This window comes from Papaver somniferum, chromosome 11, assembly GCF_003573695.1.
Source record: "Papaver somniferum cultivar HN1 chromosome 11, ASM357369v1, whole genome shotgun sequence".
Taxonomy (NCBI): Eukaryota; Viridiplantae; Streptophyta; class Magnoliopsida; order Ranunculales; family Papaveraceae; genus Papaver; species Papaver somniferum.
This window is the reverse complement of record NC_039368.1, coordinates 128,606,928-128,623,960: the sequence shown is the minus strand read 5'-3', so window position 1 is coordinate 128,623,960 and position 17,033 is coordinate 128,606,928. Positions and strand designations below refer to the sequence as shown.

General features: G+C 36.0%; 2 protein-coding genes across 2 annotated transcripts; both read right to left on the bottom strand.

Moving 5' to 3' along the window:
* Positions 1–461: 461 nt before the first annotated feature.
* On the bottom strand, positions 462–1,570 carry LOC113320456 (protein CDI-like). The gene has a single exon (XM_026568366.1). It carries the CDS (start codon positions 1,494–1,496, stop codon positions 735–737), a length of 762 nt encoding a protein of 253 aa, XP_026424151.1. The 5' UTR covers positions 1,497–1,570; the 3' UTR covers positions 462–734.
* A 2,660-nt stretch (positions 1,571–4,230) lies between these two features.
* Positions 4,231–5,935, bottom strand: LOC113325116 (tabersonine 3-oxygenase-like). Its single transcript, XM_026573342.1, has 2 exons — positions 5,620–5,935; positions 4,231–4,448 (listed from the first exon to the last, which is right to left on the bottom strand). The coding sequence occupies exons 1-2, from the start codon at positions 5,933–5,935 to the stop codon at positions 4,231–4,233; spliced, it is 534 nt and encodes a 177-aa protein (XP_026429127.1).
* Between the last annotated feature and the right edge of the window lie 11,098 nt (positions 5,936–17,033).

Sequence of the window (17,033 nt, the reverse complement as noted above, 5' to 3'; positions counted from 1 at the left end):
CTTATATCAGTAGGAATAATGGAGTTGTTGTACCGGTTTGAGTACAAGTCTCTTGATCCTGAATGTAGTGTATCGTACTGTGATTGCTTGGTTAGCATAGACGAAGATAAGGTCGAGGAAGTGCCAAACCTAACAAATTTGATTGTAAAATTCTCTATAAGACTTACAATGGAGTTCTTTAATTAGTATTAGTCCTGAACAATTGACTTAGCTCAGTACTATAGTTTTTTTTTAAAATAATTCAATCAGTTTGAGATTTTACGGAACTCGCTTCAGCTTTGCTCGATTTCAAGACTAGAACGTCTCGGTGAAGTAAGATTCTGCTAGTATCATGACATGTTTAATCAGTCAAATCTCTTCTCATACAATAAAAATGTAAACACCTTTAGGTATGCCAATAAAAATGTAAACAGATGCAGCACGTTTGCATGTGCTTGATTTTATTAAATAGTTGTAATATTGTAGATAAAATTTGGAGTCCTAGACACACATTTATTCAATCCACCGACGGACCTATAACTGGGTTAAAGGGGGCTTTAGCTCGGGTAACCTTCCCAATCCATAAGCCAAAAAAAAAAAAGATATGCTCGATCAAAACTTCTAGCCCGGACTTTAAAAGCAAATTTATCTTTCATGGATCCGTCCTTGATTCAATCTAATATAAAACGGGATTAGAACACAAGAACACGATCGCCTTTGCCAACATACAGAAGTGGAACTGCAGCCTTGATATTTCAAACTTGGTTTGTTTCCTTGTAATAGGCTTCCATTTCAGTCAACCAAAGATCCGCAAATTCGCAATTCTTGCACGTCTCAAACCAAGGTCCACCAGTAGTATAATGTATAGCTTTTGGTTGTGTGGAAGGATCATTCTCATCGACCTCATTATGACCCACGAGAAAATTCCAAATAAAAGGGAGCGATCCAATTTCATTATCTTCAAGCCACGTGAAGCGATGAAGAAAAGCACCTGTTTGGGTATTCACTAATTCGGGCGTCAAAATCTTATTTTTTGGATGACCACAATTATACAAAACCATTGAAGACCAGTTCTTTCTTGGGTATACAGTTTGAGCAGCTCCATCCATTTTACTACTTTCCTTTGGGGTATAATCATGTTGCACACACATAAGCGCGTACCTATCATCGATAAGCTCAGTTAGTTCTTTAATATCGGCAGTATATAGAACATCACAGTCGACAAACATCGCCCATCCTTGATAATTTGCGAGATACGGTGTTAAGAAACGAGAGAACGAGAATTCTGTGCTTTCAGTCGCACCTCTTTCGCGCCAGTATAAACCGTCGCTCCTTAGATCTGATTGCTTAATAGGAATTACTTCAACAGGAATTGAAGCTCGTTTCAAGATCGAGCGCTTACAAACCTCATAAGCAAGATCTTCACGGGTATCGTATCCGACAAAGATCTTAAACACATTTTTTTGGTTTCCATTATCACTAGGGTGGTGAACCACATCTCCATTACCCGAATTCATCACTAAAGAGTGAATGATTCGAGGAAAATTATAGTGTTGTCGTTCTATATCACAACAATTATATATATAGTATTATTAAGAGTAGACATTATCTACAGATACCTGTATCCCAACAGCTGGTCAATTTCTTTGTAATGAAATGGCTAAGAAAGTTCCATGGCTCTGGTCAATTACTTAACAGTCGACACTCTGTCATCCACCAGCTTTTAAAAATTTGAAGAGTTTTAACACCAGCCAGCCAAGAACTCCTCTATCTAATGATCAACAAGTTGACAGATTGGTGAAGCTTTGTGCCTTAATTGGCATAAAGAATGATGGAGAAGCAAAGGAAGCGAAGAACATAAATCGTAGAACGCAAAACCAAGACCAGAAAAGACATTGAGATATGGCTAGACTGAAGAGTCATTCAAGTATCCAAACAAAAATATTTTTGCCGTGAAGGGACTTTTAAAAAGGTAAAATTCTGGATCCCCAGAGTCCTAGTCAATTCCAAAAGAATTCCAAAACAGGATCATACGACCAAAAGTACAATAATGACTAAAAAAAATACCGTCCATGTCTCCGAAATGATGACGTATATGACTACGTGATGAATGCATTAGGAACAATTTTTCGAGTGCATTAAGACTCCTCTCCAATAATTGACCAAGTCAACAATGCTATGCGGTATAATTCACATGCTTGACTGGTCAACTAGGCTCATTTAACCGGTCAAGGATGATTTTTCCCGTCCTTGATTAGTCAATTTGATTCTAAGAGGACTTGTTTAAGAAAACGTTGCGAAAAGTCTAAGGTAAAAAGGATACAAAATCGTTGCAAAAATTTTGCATGTAGTTTTTGGTTTTGGAATTTTTTACAAGGAATAGTAAATGTCGGAATTTCATCCTTTTTTTTGGTAAATAACTCATATCCGAAATATGAAGTTAGCTAGGGAAAAAAGAACTCGGGAAGAAATGATATTAGTACCTTTTCTTTTCTTTTCTATTTTTTGTTGTTCTCTTTTTTTTCTTTGCTTAAGATTATATATATTTATAACCGTAGGTTTTACTACCTTAGGTGAGCTTGATATTAAGACTATTGAATTTTTGAAACGATTGAAGCACTACATAGCTAGGCATGACGTAAATATTAATGTCCGTAATTTTCTTTTCGTTAGAATTGGTTTAGCTATTCAAAAAGGTGTTGAAGCCCATGTTGAGCTGTGGAGGTTCTAGTTACGTTTCGGATTCTATCTGCAAGTTGGACAAGAAGATTTCATGGATAAAGAAAGATTACAAAACCTTGGATGAGGTAAATATTCTCTTCTTCTCTCAAATTCATTCAATATTGTTACAGCCGAAAAACAATTATGGAAGCCGAGAGGTGATTTCTAAGAGGTCGCCATCATCTTATCAAAATCAGTATCAAATTGTATGGCGGGATTCAAACCTCTGACCTTAAGGGTCAGACTAGACTAACCCAAGTTGGTTATGAGAATCCACAGGTTATGCGAATCAATTTCAAACCAGCTTTTAGGACCTAATTAAGGCTTATTTGTTTGAACCATCGGTTCAGTGAGTAGTGAGCTAGCTAACTATATAGCCCCTTATAGGATGCTAATGGAGAATTAGTGACATATTAATTTTCTTTCTCTCCATAGGTTTTTGAAGCTTTGAGAGCCAAGGGTCTCAAGTCTATTAATCCTATTCTTGGATATATTTTTTTTCACTCAAAGCAAGTGTATGACATGTCTTTTCTCATATATTCTGAAACACCTTATGTATATCTTTGAAACAGACTCGGAGAACCTCATGCGTCTCATCACAACAACTACAACACCACTGTGGTACATAGCAGAAATGATTAAAGAAATAAAAAATAGACTGAGGCAAATTCCGCAAGTCGCTGTACAACACAACTAAAGAGAAGGAAATCAAGCAGCGGACGGACTGGCAAACCATGCGGCAGATGGAAGTCAAACAAAAAACTACTCAATCAAAATCTGGGACCAGACAATCCCATTTTTTTATTAGTCACATTTTCTTTCAAGAGTCTGTGGGTACCAAATATCCAAGACAAGTTGTAAACTAAATCCTTTTATAATAAATATATGCTTCAAAAAAAAAAGTACGCTAAACTTGTTGCGCGAATTTCAGGGACAACCAAAAAGAGCTTGCATTACATGGAAACTACCCAGACGATTATGAAAAAGTGGTATCTATATTAGGAAGAACCCTTGCTGCTATTTGTGGAGATAACTTTATCCACTGCTTTGGATTTGGAGATGGTATTGCACATTTTGGTTTTCTTAGTACTTTTGCGTTACATTTTCAGTTTCTTTTGGCTCAGGAGGTCCATGTTTTTATTTTTCATGATGTCTCTCCACAGCAACCACACTGGATACGCACGTCTTCAGCTTCTACGAAGATATGAAACCATGTCACGGGCTTCAGGAAGTAGTAGAAAGATACGGAATAGCGTACCAAATGAGACTGGAAGGTAGATTTATGCTCCAGTCATCTATTTATTAAAATCTACATTCCTTTGTATTGTGGCAAATGTTATTTTTCTTTTTGCGCAGATTTAAAATCATTTGTACGAATCATTGAAATGGCTACTAGTATTGCAAGTGAAAAACGTGACCAGCATCACATTTTTGTCATAATTGCTGATGTACCGGTAATTCTAACCTTCATCAGAATTTTTATTTGTAGCTTTTAGCTGATCAACTAGTTGCACAGTGTGTTCTCATCTACTAGAATCCTTTGGTGGTCAAAGGTAACAAGAAGTTCTGATACGGAGCATGGCAAGCTAAGTGATGACGAGCAACAAACTGTGTTGTTTTTCGGTCGGATTTCCACTGATTGCTAATTGTTGTCTCTTCTTTTTCATTTTCATTATTTGGGTCAAGAAATTGCCTTATAGAAATCATCCTTGATGCAGCAAGTATACCCCTTGTCATATAGTTATAGACTGTAATCAGAGACAGCTCCGTTAACTGTAAGATGTCAAGCTAACACAACATGTGACCTGTAGGTTGCTTGGTCAAAAAATCACCCAGGGAAACAAAGGAATTTCTTTTTTATATCAAGCAGGTGAAACTCCAATGGAAGATTAAAGATGAGCGGGACTGATGGTGCCGACATAAAGTCTGGAGAAAATGGGACGTATATTAGCAACTTTGTATCATACTAATAATAATTAGATTGGGATATTTTAGTCCATTGTAAAATATTAATTTGTAAAATTCTTGGAAGATTCCCAAAAAGGTTAATAGAAAAGTATTTTTTTAATTCCCATCCATTTAAACAGTATCAAATTTTATATGTCCTTTTCAACCAGGAATTGATGTTTTAGGGCTAATTAACCAATTTTGTGTGTATTCAAAGTAGTTTCCCTTATAACTAGTACAATTGTTGCCACGGTGGGAGGACCGACCGAAGAAGAATCTGAAGATGGAAAAATATCACTTTTCCAGAAACGGAAAATTAGTCGATCCATAAACCAAAATATGGGTGCATGATGTGTCATGCATCCTTTATGGTGGTTTGGATAATGGCTATGCATTCAATTTCCAAAAATTGTGCCTAAAGTGAAAGTATCACTTTTCTTGAAACAGAGGGAGTACGTACGTTTTTTCCTTACTGAAGCATGTACATATGTTTTATTAGTTGCAACGAAAAATCAGTTGATGCATAAACCAAAATATGGCTACATAAAGTATTATGTATTCCTTGTGGCGGTTTGCATAATGAATGTATATTTAATTTTTTAAAATTGTGCCAATAATGATACACACTTCCGGATTTTTCGTAAAAGCTCTAAATTTGATATTGTTGTTTGTCCTCATTGTCTAAACTTTTTTATAACCTTTCCAACGAGATAAAATTTGTAAAATTCCAAGGCACGAATTTTTAAATATGTTATATTAAATTTTGTTTTCCTTATACCCCTGAAAAGATAGGATACATAAGGAGTTATAGTAATTGGACTAAAAGGAATGGATATTTTTGGATTTTCAGGTGCACACTACCAAAAAGAAATCCAATCTTTTTGTGTCAATTGATGATTTAGATTTTATAAAACAAATGGCCATACAAGGTTCTCCCACGCTTCGCTTGGCCGGCCCAATTAACTAAATTACCATCAAACCTCTCCGGTTCAAACATGTCGGGGTCACTCCGATAATCTGGATCCCTTCCAATAGCCCACAAATTGATTATCACTTTGGTTTTCGCAGCGATGTCATATCCATCAATCTTGCAACACTCTCTACTTTCTCTTAATGTGAGTGGAGAAGGTAGGTGCAGCCTTAGAGTTTCTTGGATACCTAGCTTGAAGTATTCTAATTCATCAAGTCCTGCCTCTTCTATATGTTTCTTCCCATTAAAGGCTCGTCTTACTTCGGTTTGTACCTTCTCCATTACTATTCGATTTTGTAGCAACTCGGACATTGCCATAGTATTGCAGTAGCTGACGGAAACGTTCCTTCAATTAAAATTTCATGCGAAAAGAAAACAAACAAAGAACAAATTTAAAAAGCGTTACACAAATTTTTCTAGTGCTATAAGCAGTAAGATTGAATTATAAGAACCAAAATGGCTGCTTTAATATTTTGTGTTGTTAATGACGATTCGACAAGTACATCTACTAGATCCTCCTCTAAATTAGCATCATTTTCATATTCCGTTTTACTTGGCCTACTTTTTTATGATCTTGGATAATTCCCTCTAAAAACTTGTCGATTCTCGATATAAGCGCAACAATATTGATGTCACTCCACCAAGATCGTGAATTAGTTTTAACGAAGGGAATAGATCTTCCATGTGATAACCTAGAAAGAGGTTAATGGTGATCTTAATTAATTAGAGAGAATGAATCTCACTACACAGATAGACAGCCTTTATTAGTATTTATAAGGGAATTTTGATAAAGTACTCCCGTTTTTTTATAATCATAAAATTAATGCTCCCGTTTTTTTCAAATTTATTAAAATGCCCTTAAAGTTAGTTTTTCCGTCACGACCTACAAAAGTGGTCAACTCTCATTTACTAGGTCTAAAAAAATGACGGAAATTATTTAATTACCCTATCATGTATAACACAAAATCCCTAATGCTAGCCGCGCCTCCCTTCATTCTTCTTCTTCATTCTACCCGTTCTTCTTCACTGTCTCTTTTTATTTCGTCATCTTCTTCGAATCTCATACAACAACAACTCGTTTTTCAGAGTTAGGATTTGATTTTGGTTTGTAGATAATGTTGTCAGTGAAGTTAGAGTTTTATTTTGATCTGATTCTACTTTTAGACGAAAAGAAGCAACAAGGTAAAATTCTTTGATTTTGAATCTGCTGTTAGGCAAGAAAAAGAAAAAGATAAAGATGAAGATGATAAATTGATGGTGTAACTGTTGGTTTGAATTTATCATTGCACATCAACATGATAAATTTTAGTTTTGTTTTTGTTAACATAGATGTTTGATGATTAATGGATCAAATTGGTACGGTTGCTTTGAAGATTTGTCAATTTGAGATGATGGGTTTGTTTTATTTCATCTTATATGTGATTGTATGAACCCGAATTGATAAAATAGGGATTGTGAATGTTAATATGGGGATTAGGGTTCTTAGAAATTAGGGGTTCTATCTTATATCAATCTGTTTTGATAATTCATGAAATGGATAACTTTTATTTTCATGATGTCTAATGATTCTTCGATTTAATTGAAGTTTGACTCCTAAATTTCTAAAAACGGGTTCTTCATTAGATTTAGGGTTCTAAGGATTTGGGGAAGAACATGAGTGAGGTCAATTGGGTAAGTGACAGAGTTTTTGTTGGGATTTTTAGTTATATTTTGAATTAGGATTTCAGTTTTGGGTTTGTATATACTGTATTTTCTGGGTTTCTGGATGTGGCGTTTTGATCCATCATTTCTTCCATGAGCGTGAAACTGATGAATATGAAGCTGAATCCGAGTCATTAGACGAGTCAAAGCGCCAGCACTCATAAGATCGGACCAACTCTAATGAGGGGTTCATCGGACCTTTTGCATCTGTCACCTAAGCATTAACGTCCTGTAACAACAGTTTACCGTTTTTGAATAAAACGGTCAAGGCAAGGGCACTTTAACAAATTTCTAAAAAACGGGGGAATTTTTTTAGTGTAAAGTGAAATATAGGGGTACTTTATCAAAAAGCCCTATTTATAAAGCCCACTAATAACAGACAAAACTAACAGAAAGAATAAGTGTGTGAAACACACGAGTGCAATAAGTTTGTATCAACTATTACAGTTGAATAGTTTTAGTATGCACTAATGTACAACTTAGTCAGTTTGTGTCATTATCCTCCCTCAAGCACAAGGTAGGAGAAACCACTTTGATATTGGATATGAGCATAGAGAATCTTGGACCATGCAAACCTTTGGTGAAGATATCATCTATCTGATCCAGTGTGGACACATAAAAAGCATCAAGAGCTTTAGCCTGCACAAGTTCTCTTATAAAATGATAATCTAGATAAACATGTTTCATTATAGAAAGAATAATTGGATTTGAGGCCAACGAGATAGATATGATATTGTCACAAGCAAGTCTGGGAATTGCATAAGTGAAAAGCGCAAATCATTCAACACATAACAAATCCAAATAACTTCAGCAACGCTGTGAGCTAGAGTTCATATATACTCAGCATTTGTAGAGCTTCTATCCATTGTGGATTGTTTTTTTAAAGACCAATAAACTGGATTATCACCCAAAAATATACAGTATTTACCAGTAGATCTTCTATCATCAAAATTGCCATCTCAGTCTCTGAAAAACCAGGAAGAAAGGAAGAACCCTTACTGAATTATATGCTATGACTAAGTGTTCCCTTTATGTACCTCAAAATTCTCTTAGCAGCTGCAAGATGAGATGTAGTTGGATGTTGCAGATGTTGACATACCAGATTGAGTGTATAAGATATTTCAGGTCTGGTCCATGTTAGATATTGTAAAGCCCGAACTATGAACCTGTATTTTGTAGGATTTTCAAGAAGATCACCATCAGACTTAGAAAGTTTGAAATTTGCTGCAATTGGTGTTGAACATGCTTTTGAACCTTCCATATTGGTTCTCTTGAGAAAATCAAAAAATCAAAAGTATATTTGGTCTAACTGAGAAAAAAATTGCATCTATTCTTTTCTCCTCAAGACCCGAAAAGTAGTGAACATCTCCCAAGTCCTTAATAGGATTTCTGTAGAAATAACAGTTTCAAGAAAGATGGAATTTGAACAGGTTAACAAAATGTCATCCACATAAAAAAGTGTTATTAAAATCTGATCACCCAATTTGTGTACAAATAATGAAGTATCTGTTGTTGAAGATACAAACTTCAAATCAGTAAGAGCATTTTGAGCTTTCATACCAGGCCCTATGTGCCTGTTTTAAGCCATAAATTGACTTATGAAGAAGACAAACATTATTTGGTTTATCTGCATCTACAAAACCTGGTGGTTGAGTCATAAACACCAACTCTTGTAAACCACCATGTATGAATGCGTTACTAATATCCAGTTGGTGAATTTTCCAATCATACTGCACAGCCATGGAAAGAAAAATCCTGATTGTTGTTGGTTTAGCCACTGGACTGAATGTATCATCAAAATCAGTTCCTTCTTGTTGATGAAAGCCCTTGGAAATAAGTATGGCTTTGCATTTATCAATCCTACCATCTGGATTTTGCTTTATCCTAAAGACCCATATACACCCAACAATATTTTGATCTAGAGATACATCAACTAATGACCATGTACCTGTATCCTGTATTGCTTTGTACTCATTGTTCAAAGCTGGTAACCATACAGGACTCTTCTTTGCTTGTCTAACATTTGAAGGTACAATAGTATCACATAATAAAGATATAGGTAACTCATGTTTAGTTGCAAAGTAAGATTTTGGTTTTATTATTCCATTTTTACCCCTGGTAACCATGTTATAACATTTATGGGAACATCATTCTGAACTGCGGAAGTAATAGAAGAAGTAGGTAATGGCAATAAAGGAAAAAGATCATCTAGAGTAATAGATGTTGAGAATAAAATGTCAGTAGATGAGGGAAAGAGAGTTGAAGTGTCTGAATTGACAGAATTAGAAGATGGTGTCAAAGAGAGATATGGAAAAGCAGACTCATTAAACTGAACATGTCTAGAGATGTACACTCTACCATTGTAGGATCAAGACACCTATAACCCATATGAGATTGACTATATCCAATAAAGATACACTTTTTGCTTCTTGGTAAGTTTATTACCAGTGTAAGGTTTTAACCATGAAAAATAGGCATAGCCAAAAAAAAATTAGAAAAGTCTAGTCTAGTTATGAAACAAGAATTCACAGGGTGAGACAAAACCAATAAACCTTGCAGGAAGTCTATTTATAAGATAATTAGCAGTATGAAAAACATCAACCCAATATTTAGTAGGAAGACCAGATTGTTTGAATAAAGTTCTACCAATACCTAGAATATGTTTATGCTTGACTTCAGTAACTCCATTTTGTTCTGGAGTCTAATGACAAGTCATTTCATGCAAATTCTCATCCTCCATCAGGTCTAATACATTTAACATGACTAGATAGAAAATTTTCAACATAAGAAACAAAAGAGATGAACTTCCTTCTTTGTGATTCACCAACAACATTCTTGGAAAATATACAAATGAGATTAAAAGAGAAGTACTCTAAGAATTCAAGTTCCCAAGTCCAAGACAAGTGGAACAAGTGCGACGAAACGGAGCAAAACACTCAAAAACAAGAGACGGGACAAATACCAATCTTAACTCATCCAAATTCAAGAATTCTCATCTCCATTTTGAAGAGAATTAAAAGAGGAAGAGAATGCAAAAAATAATGAGGTCATTCTGAGTTCGGACGAAGAAGTTACGACCAAAACAAGGTTACCGAAAATCGACGTCTACAGGCCAGTATGCATACGGGTTTGTAAACGAATTTTCGTGACCAGTAGTAGTATGCAAACGGGTTTGCGTACTAAAATCCCTGAATTTTGATTTTAAATGATGGTATGCATACCTGGTATGTGTACATGAAGTCCAAACATCCCGAACTACTATTTTCAAACCTAAACATTTAAGAACCTTAAACACATATCAAGTTAGGTAGAAATGAACGATAAGAAAGGTACGTGGATCATTATAAGTACTCTAAGCAAATAAATAAAAGCATAAATCTTGCTCAAGTTTATAGACATACCTTTTTAGATGAATCCAATCGAATTATACATCCTTACCAAACATAATTTGTGCGCCCCAATTCTTGTGCTTCCCTCACCTTATACATAATAGGGCATTCCTTGGTGAGGATGCACTTACAACACAATCAAGTTGTGTTGAGGTGAACAATTTCTTGCTCATCACAAGTGACTGAAACAGACTTTTTCGTAACTATGGAATTTTCACCATCTATAGTTTTTGGCTTATTATGTTTCATTTTTGGATTATCATGAAAGAGATCGCTTTTAGAACCTTTCACATCCAAACCCATCTTTGCTAAGAACTGTGTAAGTTCCAACATCATGGATACTTCCTTCTCCACAGTCATGCAATTTCCTGGGAGATCATTCCTTTTCACACTCAAGTATCATAGGCTTTCTTTGGTACCCACTTCTGAGTGCGTTTAGGAACAACATGAACCTTCTCCCCATTACTCTCTTTTAGATTTCTCGAAAGGGAATTGGATTGAATATTCTTTTGTAAGTTAGTCTTTCCCCAATTAGGAGCATCGGATCCTGTCTTCGTCTTTACGAAGTTATCCTTTTGATAACCATTACGATTGTGAAAAGGTTGGACAGTTACAACCTGTAACGTTAAGCGGATTAGTCTTAACATATGATCTTGGTTTCACAACTTCTTGTGATGCCAAAACAAGAACATCATGAAGTTTCTCATTCCTTATACGAAAACGACATCTCCTTTCCAGGTGACCTTTATTTCCACAATAATGGCAAACATAAGGAATGTTCTTACCTCGATCTGTGTGTGCTGACTTTGGAGATTGATATACTTTGCTCTTTCGAACCCTAATTTTCGGTAAAGGTATTTCACTTTTCCATCAGTGGAAAACTTTTGTTGAGAAGAATGACTAGCCTTGAAAAATTTTACCTCTTTGCTAATACTTGGAACATTTATTCCTTTATAGCCCAATCCTCGTGTATCACGATGATTTGTACTTTCTCCTAGCATTATGTTTAATTTGCTTGAACTAGTATTAAACTTTTTCAAGTCATCTTCCAACATATTGATTTTATCAAGAGAAGCAGTTAAATCAGCCTCAAGGCGTTATTCTCGAGCGAGACAAGCGCTTTCTCAGTCATCAAAACTTGTTTGCTAGGAGTTAATCATTGCTTCAGATTCTGCAAGTTTCTCTTCCAACAAAAAATACTTTTGATAAAGAATATCACATTCAAGTGACTTTATACGTAGGTGTTCCTCAGAATCCTTGAGGATCGATTTGTTAGAACCATTCGAAACATAAACACCTGCGTAACATCTTCTCAATTTCTTGTATTCTCGACAGAGAGGAGTCAGAAGAGGTGTGACATGAGAAGTTGTCATCTTCTTATTTTCCAACGAATTCAAAACCTTCACATACTCTGAGACTTCCTCATCAACATCTCTATCAATATTTGAATCGCCTTCATCAGAAAGTTCATCCAACTGTTCTTCTAGGCATGTTTCTCAGAAATCAACAGTTTCTACATCAAGAGAATGTTTATGTATTGACTTAGATGTGACAGTTCTCTCAGGTGAATCTAAGCTTTGAAAAACATCTGGTAATTTCTGGACTGTTACGTTATTAGAGATAGGCTCATCCATAATAATCAGATTGCTTCAAACACAGACTTATGTAGTCTTAGCGTGTTTACCTGCTCTGATACCAATTGAAAAAGAGGGGGTCTAACAACCACACCTAATATTTCTCTTAGCAATCTGTATGGACTAACTCCAATATACTTTCAAGATAATCAACTAGACAGTCATACTCAATCTTAAGAAAAGTATATCAAAGAGTTATATCTCTATTTCTCAATTCAATCCGTAATCAAACAAATAGGAATTTGCTAACCCGATTGAATATAAGAAATAACTTGGGAGGTATCAGAAGCCAATATCTAAGTATCAATCAATTTAATCAACAACCAAAGGTTGGATTCACAATTGATTGAACTTATGCACAACCTGTGATTTTTCAATTATATAGAAAATATAATGCGGAAAAGAAATAACACATACACCAAAAAATTTGTTAACGAGGAAACCGCAAATGCAGAAAAACTCGGGACCTAGTACAGATTTGAACACCACACTGTATTAAGCCGCTACAGACACTAGCCTACTCCAAGTTAACTTCGGACTGGAATATAGTTGAGTTGTATTAAGCCGCTACAAACACTATCCTACTCCAAGTTAACTTCGGACTGGAATGTAGTTGATCCCTAACCAATATCACACTGATCAAGGTACAGTCGCTTTCCTTACGCATATGAATCCTAGCAGGAATCTGCGCACTTGATTCCCTTAGTTGATCTCACCCACAACTAAGAGTTACTACGACCTAAAGTCGAAGACTTGATAAACCAATCTGTCTCACAGAAAAGTCTATTGAATAGATAAATATGTCTCCCAAAGATATACCTATGATTTTTGTTCCGTCTTTTGATAAATCAAGGTGAACAGGAGCCAATTGATATACCGGACTTATATTCCCGAAGAACAACCTAGAAATATCAATCACCTCTTAATCGTATGATAGAGAAACAAGATATTGTGGAATCACAAACGATGAGACGAAGATGTTTGTGACTACTTTTTATCTTGCCTATCGGAGATTAAATCTCGAGTAAATCTTAGAGAAGATAATACTCAATCACGATAAAAAAAAGCAAGATCATAACACGCAACTACAGAGAAAATAGTTTGGTCTGGCTTCATAATCCCAATGAAGTCTTTCAGTCGTTAACCTACAGGGTTTTGGAGAAAACCTACAGGGTTTTGGAGAAAACCTAAGGTTAAAGGAGAATCGACTCTAGTCGAAACTAGTATCACACAGGAGGTGTGGGGATTAGGTTTTCCAGTTGCTAGAGTTCTCCTTTATATAGTCTTCAAATAAAGGTTTGCAACCAATGTTATCTTGGTAACAAAGCATTCAATATTCACTGTTAGATGAAAACCTGATTAGACTCAAGCTAATATATATCTTTCAACCGTTAGATCGAACTTAGCTTGTTACACACAAATTAAAAGTGACTTCATTTATATATGAGTAACCATACATAAACGTGTGCACCTTGTTGGCTCAACAATAGTTAATCGAAGTTAGCTATATGAACAATTTCATATCAACCATATTCATCTTAACCATAACTAGTTCAAATGACTCAAATGAAACAGTTCTAGAGTTGTTCAATTGTTTATATTCTCATAGAAGTATACAAGACACAATTGAAGCAAAATCGATTTTGATTTACATGAATCGATTCATGAACATTATAGCCACGGTTTGCAAAAGATTGCATTCCTTAATATATAAATGTATCAGTTCAAGAACAAACCAATTTTAGAATATAACCTACTCAAGTATGCAAACGGGTACGCATACCTAAGTGGTCGGACTTAGTTTTGGTTCGCTAGTATGCGAACGGGTACGCATACCTTCCAAACTCAACGGAAATTCCCGGAACTGAACCTCACGCCAGTACGCATACCGGTATGCATACTAAGTTCCTGGACTTTCACTAAACCAACCAGTACGCGTATGCATACTATGGTTCCCGGACTTGGAATAACATGCAACAGCTAGCATACAAGTACGCATATTGTGTTATATCCAATCATGGTTATTTGTTATAAACTCCCATTTCAATCACTGAAACATTCTTGTTAGGCGACAATAGCTGTCTCACACAAACTATTAGCTTCAAAGCAATTTTCAAGTGATCGAATGATCAATACGAAAAATTCCGAGTCTACATCAAATGACTGTCTCATACAAATCATGTAAGATGTTACAAGGCGATTTTCACATAATTATCTTTTGACTTTCGTCAAGAATATAAGATGAACTTGGTTAAAGAGAAAGCTTACCAACACATATTTTGAGAAATATGTAAATGAGTTAAACTCAGCTCGAAATACCAAATGTTTATAATCAAAGACTATATAGCTATACGATTTTTGTATCAAATAGGAGATAAAGTAGATAGACTTTTGAGTGATAGATGAGTTCAAGTCTCCACATACCTTTTGTTGATGAAGTTCCACAAGCGCCCCTTAGTAGTTATTCGCCTTCAATCGATGAACGCCGTGAAGTCTAATGCTCAACTACACTTTTTATCCTTATCCGAGACTTAGTTATAAGTAGACTAGAAATCAGGACTTATGGTTTTGGCAACTAAACTTGACAACAAGCTTGAGATAGCAACGCTTGCGAGTTCGACCGAGCAGTGCTTTAACAGATCTGACAAGGTTGTATGTTTTTTGTACCATAACCTATGCCAGAGGTATTTCTTGACAAAATTACAGGATTTGGGAATCTTCTATAACCTCTGCCTCTAGGATTGCCTCTTGAATAACTATTACCTTTATAGCCTCCTCTTGTATAGTGTGATGTGTTAACAACAAATGCTTTTGGTTCATAAGTAGATCTAGGTGCAGATATAACTATTTATTCACTGAGCAACAAGTTGTACAATTCTTGGGCATTAACAGGTGGTGTTCTGATTCGAATAGAGAAGAAAATGTTGCATAATCAGATGACAATCCGGATAGAAAAATTACAACTAATTCATTGTTAGACACAAGACAACCATCTGCAGCAAGCTGATATTGTAATTTATTGACTTCGGAAAGATAAGAAGAAACAGATCCAACCATCTTTAAGGCTTGAAGCTTGGTACGAAGTTAAATCGTATGTGTAGTAGATGTTTGAGCAAATCTTAAAGTGACTGTTTTTTATAAACCTGCCGATGTATCAAAAATGATGGATTCAATCCACATGATCATCATAGAATCTTCTTCTTGCCAAGTAGTATAAATAGGATTGATAACATCATTATTCTCTGCAGTTCTGGTTGCATACATTGGTGGACAAGGATGTGTACCATCCACATATTTGAGAACTTGAAATTTTTGAGATAAAGGTAACATGAGTGATTTCCGAGTAAATAAATTATCATCCTTACGTTTTAGAGGATGATATTTGTGATTTTATTGAGAGGCAATGTGGAAATACAAAGCGGATCCATGATAAGATTGAGAAACAAAGTTGATTGAAGTGAAAATTTAGACGAAGAAATAACAAGATTTGAGATTATGAGATTAAATCGTGTAGAAAAACAACTAGATCTTGAAGAAAAGAGAGATATAGTGCAGAATGACACTAAGAACCCGAAAAATAGATCAAGAATCAGCAAAGACATGAAGGTAGATTACTGAAAGGAAGATCTTTGAAGGTTCGAATGATGAAGACGATGAAGAATGCCTCAGTGGAAGATATGAAGATCGAAAAACCCTCAAAAGTTCATGAATTCTGAGTGTAATGCCATGATAGATGGTGGGCCAGGAGATGTGTATAAAAATGAAGCAATGAAACGGGCCTACAGTAATACCGCAAGTGCACGGTCGTCGGTTGTAGCTCGTGCAAGTACGGGTCGATCCACAGAGATCGGGTGTGTTTTGGAGTGTTTAGCTAATTGGGTTCCTAGATTTGCTTTGGGCTTAGAAGCCTTTTGGCTTAAATTGGGCTTGAGTACTAATGGGTTTGAATGCCCTTTGAATGAATTGGGCTTAGTGGGTTTGTTAAAAATAAAATGAACTGAGCTTGGGCTCAGTTATCTTTGAAGTGCAAATGGGCTTTGGTTCTGGAAACTGGTTTGAGCGTTGGGCTTAACAATTCACTTGTGAGTTGGGCTTAGTAGTGAACTAGGCTTTGGCCTTAACTGGGCTTCAGAGGCTTTTGGGAGTGAACTGAGCTTTGGGCTCAGTTGGTTGGGCCTTTAGCCTTTGGTTTCACTGAATTGGACTTGGGCTCAGGAGTGAAGTGAGCCTTGGAGCAGCAGCAGCAGGCAGAAAAAGGAAGCAGTACTGCAGCAGCAGCACAAGGCAAGGAGTGGCAGCAGCAGCTGCAGAAAGGCAGCAACACAAGGCAGAAGTGGCTTGGCAGCAGCAGCTGCAGAGGCTCAGATGCAGGAGGCAGCAGCAGGGGAAAGCAAAGCAGCACAAGTGCTGCAGCAGCAATTGCAGCAGTAGAAGAAAAAGGCAGCAATGCAGCAAGGGTTACAGCAGCAGTACTGCAGCTGCTCAAGCAGTGAAGAAAATGCAAAACAGAAAAGCAACATAGTTGCAGGGCAGGGAAGAAACAACAAGGCAAAAGCAATACAAAACAAGAAAACAAAGCTAAACAGTTGAAGATGGAATTGTGGATGAGAATGAAGTAGATTATGGATGGGAACTAGGGTTTGAATTCACTCTAACTTCTACTATGTATTCTCCTATAGAAAGTTAAACACA

Coding starts and splice junctions, on each gene's coding strand:
- LOC113320456 (XM_026568366.1), bottom strand. CDS start 1,496: ATGAATTCGGGTAATGGAGATGTGGTTCACCACCCTAGTGATAATGGA.
- LOC113325116 (XM_026573342.1), bottom strand. CDS start 5,935: ATGGCAATGTCCGAGTTGCTACAAAATCGAATAGTAATGGAGAAGGTA. Junction 4,449..5,619: donor TGAACCGGAGAGGTTTGATG/GTAATTTAGTTA, acceptor CTCTGATTACAG/TCTATAACTATATGACAAGG.